The sequence below is a fragment of the Gorilla gorilla genome, chromosome 9, assembly GCF_029281585.2.
Source record: "Gorilla gorilla gorilla isolate KB3781 chromosome 9, NHGRI_mGorGor1-v2.1_pri, whole genome shotgun sequence".
Classification (NCBI taxonomy): domain Eukaryota; kingdom Metazoa; phylum Chordata; class Mammalia; order Primates; family Hominidae; genus Gorilla; species Gorilla gorilla.
The window spans coordinates 34,685,127-34,696,324 of record NC_073233.2 but is presented as its reverse complement, the minus strand read 5'-3'; the positions used below and the strand labels follow the sequence as shown (position 1 = coordinate 34,696,324).

General features: G+C 33.4%; 1 protein-coding gene across 2 annotated transcripts in view; it reads right to left on the bottom strand.

Annotated features, from left to right (window-relative positions):
- Positions 1-3,092: 3,092 nt before the first annotated feature.
- METTL15 (methyltransferase 15, mitochondrial 12S rRNA N4-cytidine) overlaps positions 3,093-11,198 on the bottom strand; it is a 225,727-nt gene continuing 217,621 nt past the window's right edge. For both annotated transcript variants that reach the window (XM_031016303.3, XM_055356573.2), the window contains exon 7: positions 3,093-6,220. In XM_031016303.3, the coding sequence (XP_030872163.1) occupies positions 5,775-6,220 (446 nt within the window). In that variant the 3' untranslated portion in view covers positions 3,093-5,774. The remainder of the gene's footprint in view (positions 6,221-11,198) is intronic.

Sequence of the window (11,198 nt, the reverse complement as noted above, 5' to 3'; positions counted from 1 at the left end):
ATGTAGTCCATTGTTGACTAAAATGTTAAGTGGTGCATGAGTGTAGTCCACCTATCTTCCACCAGTTATTTTCCCTTTAAGACCTGCAACACACACTTTTATTGGTCCTTTTTATTGGCCTCTTCTCACTGGCTTTAGAGTGCAGAATTAGAAAACTCTTTCATAGTCCTGCAACAATCTTCCATCTAATATCTCACAAATTACTCATTTCCTTTTCCCCCTCAATATGTATTTTGGAGAATCTGACTATAAAGACTCTGTAGGTTGGCCACTTACTGATATGAAGGTGTAGGAGGACAAATACTTTCCCTTACCTAAATGAATGCCAAATAACTTCAGCAGCTGGCTCCTCTTATCCCATCTTTTCTTATAAATGGAAACTCCACAAGAGCAATGACTGTATTTTATATACCCTGTCAAGGTGTAGCAAATACTTGGAGTGTTTAATAAATAATAAATGGGAGTGAAGTTCCCAAATAATAAAACAGACTATAACCCTATCAATTGCTGCTAGTGATGCAGACGCTGCACTTAAAACTACTAAGGGGGGAGAAAAAGACATCTTTAACCATAACATCCAGAAACGTAAGTTAGATTTTGGTAAATCTTTTCCAGCAAAATAATAGCACTATGTACTCACTGAGTGTTTACTATACGTCCAGAACTGTGCTAACTGCTTTACATGCATGTCTCAGTCCATTTTTAATTCTATAAAGAACACCCAAGGCTGGGTAATTTATAAAGAAATTTATTTCGCTTATGGTTTTCTAGGCCATACAAGAAGCAGGGCACCATCAGCTGCTGGTGAGGGCTTCAGGGCGGATCCTGTTATGGTCGAAGGCAAAGGGGAGCTGGTGTGTAATCACAAGGCAAGAGAGGGAGCGAGAGAGAAGAGGGAGGAACCAGGCTCTTTTTAACAACCAGCTCTCTGGGAATTGATACAGCAAAAACAATTGTTACTATGAGGACAGCACTAAGCCATTCATGAGGGACTCTCTCCCATGACCCGGACATCATTTATTAGGTATCACCTCTAACATTGGAGGTTAAATTTCAACATGAGATTTGGAGGGGTCAAATAAAGCATCTCCAAAATACAGCAGTGCATTATCTCATTTCATTCTTATAACTTTCAGTTCATAAACATTTATCTTCTATTTGATTCACAGCAACATGAGAAAGTACCAATAATATCCACATCTTAAAATGAAACAAATGAGAATTCAAGAGATTAAATAGGATGTCCAAGTTCATACATTCAGTTATTATATGCAGACCCGGAATTCAAACCCTCAGTTTTCTGAGTCCCCAGCCAATAGCGTTATTCACAATACTATACGGTCTTCTCCTCAACTTAGCACCTATAAGACTTGAATAATAAGACTTTTCCTTGTGAAATTATGAGGAATCCTATCATTTGATGGCTTAATACAAATCTTCACCTGTGCAAGGCAGACAAGTATTATTGGTCAAAGCATAAAGATGGGGTTTAACGAACAGAAACAATTATTCAAGAATCAAGTGGAGCATGTCCTCTTGTTTGATTTCAGCTTTGTATTCTAACATTTGAGCAATGATATATTTAATAGGACAACAGCTAATGGTAGAAAACTTGTTCAGTATTTAAAGTAACATTACCAAAGACACAATCTCCTGCTGTGCATATTGAAATATTAAATTTTCTTTCTTGCCTAAGAATTTGGGCAGATTATGAGAAGGAAGTGAGGTGGTCAAAAAGTCAGTGAAAAGCATTATATATTATGACCATTGTATGTTGTACAATTCTTCATTTTAAATGTTTTTAAAATTTTATGCTGCAACTAGACTTTAAAAAAATAATTTATATGTAAACTTTCTTAGCATTCCTGCAGATCATCCTGTGTTACCAAACATTAGTTGGAAATAGTAGTTATAAACAGATAAGATTTGAGAAAATAATATAAAAATAGCTGTGTTTGTTATACAACCCAGCCTCTTTAGAATATAGGGTTGATTTTTACAAACCATACTTCAATCAACATCAAACATATGGCATTGTGGTTATGAGAAAAATATATCTTTGATCAGAGTTTCAAATTTATATTTATCAAGCACCTCACAAAATTCTCTTTATGTTTAAATGCTTATCCCTGTCTATTATAGAATGCTGCTACACAAAAATATCAATTAGAATACTGAAGCAATTATGAAAACTAAATAGAAAAATAATTGCAGTAAAATAAATTTTACAAAATTTTAACCAGAAGCAATTTTTAATTTAGTTTTTAATCTATTAAAAAGATTCTAACATGTAAGGCTTAGTTTGTCACAGTATGTGCCAAAATTACCTAGTATTTCTTTTTCCAGAGATAAATTGAAACATAATTAATGTCACCTCAAATTTACATACCAATGTGAACAGAGAAGAAGGGATGGTATATAAAAAGAGGGAGAGTGGTGAAAAAGGTATTTTTTTATTTCTTCCTAAATAGTTAGCTTCTAATACACGCTTGAGTAAATATGTACATATATTTCTCTCTTTTTTTAGCCATTAAGTCCCATTAAGAACTGTCTCATACTTTTTGAATGACAGATTTCAAATGAAAGTAAAATTATTTTTTAAAAGTCTGCAGTACAGATTCATTATCTCTACTTCTTAAAAACAAAAATTAGAAACAAAAATTTTAAAAACCTTTGGTATGTAATACTCTGCAAAGACTTAAGAAAATATGATTTTCAAATATTTGCAAGTGAATTTTAAGAAATATTAGTTCATTTAAAAAATCTAATTAGGCATACTGTATTCTCTTATAAACTACTGCTTGTAGCACAACAAAGTTTACTACAATGAATTTAAGCACAAATAATATATCATATACTACATGAAATAGAAAAGACATATAGATATAATGTCTTTCAAGAACACCCCTAGAAACTTCAAAGAACATAGTAATTAATATACAATTTTAAAAATAAAATAAAAATAGGGATATTATCTAAAAATTGTAGTTATTAAATTTTGTTTAAGTAATGAACTAAAAACTGTTAAGAACTGATGTACTACACAATGACATTGATACTATGTTAAAATGATTCATAGAAGGCAGTCAAGACAGAGATTCAGAAACATTTTATTAGAAAAGTAATGTGCATTCATAGTAACATTAGCTTTTATTTCTGTGTACTGTAGGAACTTCTCAAAACCATTCTCCAAAGCTAACCATTTAAAACTCATTCATGTATTTTATTATGCATCCTACAACAAAGACTAAGAAGCAGGCAAGAATTACTATAAAACGGTCTAATTACAGAAAAGTTAATTTATTTTTACATGAAAACATTTTGAAACCAATTTTGTGTTTATTGAAGGATTTTTCTCATGCATATTATCCAAGATTTTTTTCTGTCAGAGTATTAGCTTCCTAGGATTGCTGTAACAAATTACCATGAACTGGGTACCTTAAAACAGTAGAAATACGTTCTCACTGTTCTGGATGCTAGATGTGCAAAACCATGTTAGCAGGGTTGGCAACTACTGGAACTCTGAGGGAGAATCTATTCCATGCTTTTTTCCTATCTTCTGAGGGTTCCCACAACGTATCACTCCAATCTCTGCCTCCAGCTTCATGTGGCATTCTCCCCTGTGTCTCTATCTTCTCTTTCTTCCTTTTTTTTTTTTTTTTTTTTTTTTTTTTTTTTTTTTGACAGAGTCTCGTTCTGTTGCTCACACTGGAGTGCAGTGGTATGATCTTGCAACCTCCACCTCCCGGGTTCGAGTGATTCTTGTGCCTCAGACTCCTGGGTAGCTGACATTACAAGCACCACGCCTGGATAATTTTATTTTTAGTAGAGATGGGTTTTCACCATGTTGACCAGGCTGGTCTTGAACTCCTGAGCCTCAAGCGATTTGCCTGGCTTGGCCTCCCACAGTGCTGGGATTACAGGTGTGAGCCACCATGCCCGCCCTATCTTCTCTTATAAGGAACACCAGCCATATTGGATTAAGGGCCTGCCCTGCTCCAGTATGACCTCGTCTTAGCTACTTACAACCACAACCACAGTATTTCCAAATAAGGTCACATTCTGAGGCTCCAGGAAGTACATGAATTTTGGAGAGGACACCGTTCAACCCAGTACATTCAGTTTCTATTTAACATAAAAAATAATTCCCATACTATACAGGATGAAAAAATGACTTATGAAATAGGTGAAAGATTGTTGAATATACAAATGTGATCTTTTCTTTTCCAATCACATACAGAGATAAGAATTTTTTGGGAATATGTCTCATTCACAAACATGTATTATATGCAAAGAGAAATTTATACATTGTTCAAGTAGGATTCAGTTAATTAACCTAGGTGCATTCTCTTGTTTCTATTTCAACCATATTGTTCTCCAGATTTTTTTCCTAATTCTGATTTCCCTGTAGGATTGTTCAGATTTAAATAAAGCCTGTAAAGCAGAAGTAGTGAACAAGCCTGGGTACTAAAGTTAAATATTACAGAGGCAGATAAAATAAGTCTGAGGAAAATTCACGCATTTAATTCTATCTATTTTGCCCACATAGTTATGCTGATATTTCATTCACTTGGATTCACCAACTTAAAATTTGTAACTATAATGGAGAATCTTTTTTCTGTATTTGAAAAAAGTGCACTGAGCAAATTAATAGTATAAATATGATTTCAAGGATAACTAAGAGAATATTTATTTCTATGTATGGTTAATCAACATGCCCCCTTCCATACTCCATGTGCCCTTTGACTAATTATCTCCAACTCATCTTTCAGGTCACAATTCAAGTATAAATAATAAATTAGAAGTACATATTACTATAAAAAATTGACATGTGAATTATGAATCAATCTCCTCAATTTGTTAAAGAATCTTCTACCAAGTACTCTTTTCTTGAATAAACTTTTACCCATATTACAGTTACCATATCTTTGTAACAACATTAAGGGAGCATTGATTTTACTATATTAAATAGACAGTTTTCTATTTCAAATAGACTTGGCTGAATTATTTTGATTAGCTCAATTAAAAAATACAAGATTCTAATAAGAGACTTTATTACTTACTAAAGGCATTGTGAGCTATTATTAAAATAAATACAATTGACATGAAATATAAGTTTTGTGAAACAATTCTCTGTAAGGATTTTACATTTTTACTTTGCGATAGATGAACAAAATGGCCCATATCATACTGAAAAATCCCTTTAAAACAATAGACTATAATTCAAAAGATGAAATTTTATCAGTATAACACACATTTAAACTAATATTTTAAAATTTAAAATTTGTAAAAAGCCTACATTTGAGAATGCTAATTATTTACAAGTAGGGACATTAAAATTCATTCCATAATCATCATTATTTGAGCCACAGAAAGACTGATGCAAATTGGAATATCTAAATTCAAAATTTAGGACATGCAGATATGATTACAACATCTTTCTCTTTGGTAGCTTGAGTTTACGTATTTAGATAAACACAACACAGTATTATTTTTTTAAAAATTTCCTGGCCAGAGGAAGGATTGCCTTCAAGAGTCCAATATGATGCAAAGATTAACACATTTTTCCAGTCTGGAGGTGCTGCTGCTCCCTGAGTGTAACTTTCTCTGTCATGTATTTCCTACAGTTTCTTTTTGAGAAAAAAGAAATGCTAAATGCTATCAATTTTCAGACTGTCCCACACTTAAACCTATACCAAGACATTCAGGGACATAACATGAGTAAAGATTAGAGAAATTGGGAGAAAAAATTTGAAGAATAAGATGATGGTAACTTATAATTTGATAGCTGCTCTAAGCTTGGCTGAGCGCCCTCTGGGGTTATCTTGTACATCCTGATCTTGTGGACTAAGTACCTTCTTGTGTATCAATTCCCACATTAAAGGAGCTCTTCTCATAGAGACTTCTTCCGTATTTTCGTGATCTGAACCCAATTGAGATGTTTTCATCACTTGTTGTCTAACACTTAGGTTAAACCTTTCTGTCATGCTTATTCCAAGCAAAAATCTTTTGACGATGCGATCCTCTAGTGAATGGAAGGAGAGGGCAACAAGACGACCACCAGGTCTCAGAAACTTCTGAGCTGTCTTCAGTCCCGTGTAGAGTTCATTGAGCTCATTGTTCACAAATATGCGAAGAGCCTGGAAAGTCTTGGTGGCAATATGGGTAGATCGATGTAGTAAGTCTTTCCGTGTATAAATAGCAGAGGGAGGAAATGCACCTAAAACAAATGTTGTAAAGATAGGAAAAGAAGACCGGTAACATTAATATTTTTCACTGTAAATCTAATGAATTGTGTAGTTGTGTGCATATTTAGTGAACTAAGTTTTCTTAGAAAATTGTGGTGGCATTTCATTCATACTTCCCCCTCTTATTCCCATTCTTCCAAGGTTTAAAACTATGTGGCAAAAAAACCTTTCATAACTCATAAGGATAATTGGAGTTTAACAAGGAGCACAGAAAGAGAAATGGTGGACATATATTTAAAGAAATAATAACAAAATCCTTCTCAAATTTGGTGAAAAACGTTAACTCAAAGATGCTCAATGAAGCACAAATATAATAAACAAAATGGCTGCACATAGGCATATCATAAAACTACTACAGCCAAAGATAACAACAAAAAAAAATGCCAACAGAAAAGAAAATTCATTACATAAAGAAGAACAAAAATATTATTAATAACTAATTTTTAATGAGCACACTGGAGGCCAGAAGATAGTGGAATAACATAAACAGTGTTGAGAAGAAAACTCTGTTTACGAAGAAGGCTAAGTCTACTAAGATATTTATTCAAAAATAAAGGTTCAAAGACATTTTAAAATAAATAAAAAGTGAGACAATCCACTGTGAATAGGTCTGCATTCAAGAAATTGAAAGGAAATACTTTTAGCTGAAATAAAATGAGGCCATGTAATCATTTGGATATACAGATAGGAATGAAGTGATAAGGCCATAGCTATAAAACATTTTTGAAATAAATTAAAGACCTATATAAATGGGAAATTACTGAATGTTCACAGATTGGAAGACTTAATTACTGTATGTTCAAAGACTGGAAGATGGGACTACTACCCAAACTGATCTAAGATTCAGTGTAATCCCTATCAGAATTCCAGCTGACTTCTTTGTACAAATTAACAAGCTGATTTTAAAATTCATATGGAATTGCAAGGCACCTAGAACAGCCCAAATAATCTTGAAAGAAAAAAAAGAATAAAGTAGCAGGACTTACATTTATGAATTTCAAAGCTTACTACAAAGCAATGATAAGACAGTGTGGTACTGGCATAGCAACAGACATAGAGAAAAACAGAATGTAATTGAGAGTCAAGAAATAAACCCATACCTATACAGTCAACTAATTTTTGACAAGAGTGCCAAGACCATTCAATTGGGAAAAGCCTTTTGAACAAATGATGCGGAGGCAATTGGATAGCCACATGTAAAAGAATGTAATTAGACTCTTACATCATATACAAAAACAAACTCAAAATGGATCAAAGACCTAACTGTAAAAGTACAAACTATAAAACTCTCAGAATAAAACATAAGGCTAAATCTTAATGACTTTGAATGTTGCAAAAGATTCTTAGATATGACACCAAAATTGTGAACAACAAAAGAAAAAATTAGATAAACTGGACTTCATCAAAATTAAAAACCTTTCTCATTCAAACAACACCATCAAGAAATGAAAGACAAGTCAGAGAATGGGAAAAAATTTGCAAATCATACATCTAATAAGGGACATGTATCTAGAATATAAAAAAGAAGTAAACTGCAGAATACATGTATATTATTTATATCATATTTTAAAACATGCACATCAAAACAGGTATGTCCCATCTACTTCAATAATTGAGATAGGCAAAAATTACTAATTTCTAAATAAACCAATAAATATAATTTTCCTTAAGCTTATAACCACTGGCATACAAACAAGATATTGATGTATAATGTTCAATAGATTTATACAAAATTTTTTCCTTGATTTTGTACCATGTTCCTGAAGAGTATTATCCTATAGAGAAGTAGTGTTTCTAGTACAGATTTGTTCTTAATGAAGATCTCAGAAAATAACTGCAATCTTGGCATTTTAATCTCCTTAGCATGTTTCTTAAAGAAAAGTTAATTATACAAGGCTGGCACCTTAGTTCACATTTCAGTAATCTAAACACCTAGTAGTAAAGATCAGGCATAGCAGATTAATATTCTTTGGAAACTAGATCAGAGACGGAGAGAAATAATATCTTACATGTATCAGAGAATTGAGAACCTGGTGGTTTAAAGTAAACCAAATCAGTGTGATGGTTCTTTCCTCTACAAAAATTACTTTGCCAAAAGTCTGGAGAATGTTAGACACTAGGGGATTTATCTTCCAACAACCAGGTCTCTCAGGAACATGATGTCCATATCAAAACTGAAAAGGAAGGCCAGCTTCTTACCATTTGCTATTCAATTCGTCCATTTTCCTAATAAAGAGTTTGGGCCACTGGGAAATGTGTTTCAGAGTATTCTAAGAATCTGAACAAACATGCAACTATTTATATTTTGGAAGCTGGACTTAGAGGAAGTGTCAGAAAGGTTGCATTCTTGAAGACCTTGCATGATTCAAATTTTGCATAATTCGAAACTCATTTTCTCAAAGAAGAAATGTAATATAAAATACATTTTAGTGTACATATATTTTCATGTAAAATAGGAAGTAAACATTCATGGAGCACATAAATCAATAAGAACTGTAGGATATTTTTGCTATAATTTTTTAAAAAATTTCTTAGCATTATCTTTAATATTTTGCAGAAATTAAAATGATGGTTCAACATAAATGCTTAACTTTATTGACATTTTAATGCAGAATCTCTTAATTCATAAAATAGAAAGGCAGAAAGCTCAATAAATGTTTGCATACTATTTTCAGTAAACATGTTTTGTAAAATTAATGAAAATGGAATGTTTCATAACAAAACCAAAAAAATAACAAAATAGTATCTGAAATAACCATGTAGTTCTAATATAAACAACAGCATTGGTTTATTTGACATTAAAGTTTGTTAGACATTTTGGCTTACTAGCTAAAATAGCACCTTCCTGTGGCAGAAGGATGGACATAATTTATAATTCATTTAGTTAGCTAGCTGTCAAACAATGAGATTCCTAATTCCTTTCATTTGATGAAATCAATTTTCAAAGCATTCACCCAAAGTGATAATTTATTAGTATTTTATATTATAGAATTTCAAGTTTATATAAGTCATGTTCACATTCAGTATATCCCCTAGTATATATGAATCTGCAGCTGACAAATTAAAACCACTGCAATCAGACAAGCTTTTCTTTATAAGATCTACTTTGGCCTTGCCAATGTCATAAAGTCATGCAGAATGGATATAAGAGCTTTCAGCTATATTTGGGAATAGATGGTCTTAAAGATAATAGGGGAACCTTAATCTTTCCTTGAAGCTTTCCTTCTGGGGCCTTCTTACTTTTGTTTGGGGAATTTTGACCTGCATTATGTCTGATGGATTTCCTGGAAGACATTTCTAGATGTCATCCTGTCAACCTCACTAAGCCCCATCTTTAGGGACCAAGAGATGACAAGAGGTCTGCAATGAGCAATGTGTTTTGTGGAGCTTTTTTGGTACTTCTCTGGGGAATCAAAGGCACATATCTTCCCTTATTTTAGATAGGTTAAACTTCCAGGGCTATCCTTCCTTTATACTGGTACCTCATGTCTGTAATTTTTAGGAAGAAAGGCTGTCAAAGCAGATCGTGTAAAATGAAATTAAAAAGAAACAAAAGAATATAAAATAGCATGTGATGCTGGGCACGATGGCTCATGCTTGTAATTCCTTTAGGAGGGAAGGATTTGGGAGCACTTTGGGAGGCTAAGGCAGGCAAGTGGCTTGAGCCCAGGAGTTCAAGACCAACCTGGGCAACATGGTGAAACCATGTCTCTACAAAAAAACAAAAACCAAAAAACAAAAACAAAACAAAAACAAAAACAAAAAAATCCTACAATTTAGCCAGGCACGGTGGTGCATGCCTGTAGTCCCAGCTACTCCAGAGGCTGAGGCAGGAGGATCATCTGAGTCTGGGGAGGTTGAGACTGCAGTGAGCCATGATTGCACCACTGCACTCCAGCCTGGGAGACAGAGTGAGACTCTGTCTCAAAATATATAAAAATTAAAATAAAATGGCACGCAATAATGGAAATTAAAGTAGTAAGAACAAAACATCAACTGGCAATGGGACACATGGATAAGAAAAAATAATCCAACCACAAAGGATTAGCAAGGTTCTATGAATTATTAAGCTTAAAGACAATAAAAGTTCTGTGCCTCTGAGGATGGAAAAATGGTTTTCTCGTGAAAGTCACTGATCAGAGAACAAGGAACAGAGTTATCTTAGGAATGCACAAACTAGGTAAGAACAGCTGGCTCCTGATTTAATCAAGAACACAAGATAAAAAAAAAAACTAACAGATTCAATGCCTACTCTTATGCTGGACTCTGAATGAGGCCACAGGGAGAAAAATATTAATAAGACAGAAAAATGGTCCCTGCCCTTGAGGAGCTCACTGTTTTGCAGTTCTTCTTCACCTCCTTCTCATCTCCCATATACTGTTATCAGAAATAGAAACTTATTATTCTCCTTTTTCATCTCCGAGTTTCACCACAGAGTCTAATATGGCTAATTCATTTGATTAAGGAATAGAGTAGGTAAGATGGAAAATCACAATTTGTGTCATTAGGTTTGATGAGAGAAAATCTCCTTTTTGTGTGTTATAGTCCACCAATGGACTTTGTTAACCTAGTACCAATATACATGAGAAGAGATGTGCTTACCCCTAGTATAGCACTTATACTCTTCTGTAATTACTCGTTTACTTATTTATCTCACTCATTTGACTCTGATCTCCTTGTGAATAAGAACTATTTCGCGTTCACTCTTATATCCCTAGTACTTGACAGAGAAGCTTGTGATTCTTAATTCTGACTGTACATCACAGTCACCTGTGATGCTTTTGACAAAAATGCCTGGCTCCACTCCAGATCTACTGAATTAGTTTCAGGGGTTTATTACTCAGGAATCACTAGTTTTGAAAAGCTTCACAGAGGATTTTGACATGCAGCCAAGATTAAAAACTACTTTAGAAAACACTCAATAAATGTTTGTTGAAAAGATAATGAATA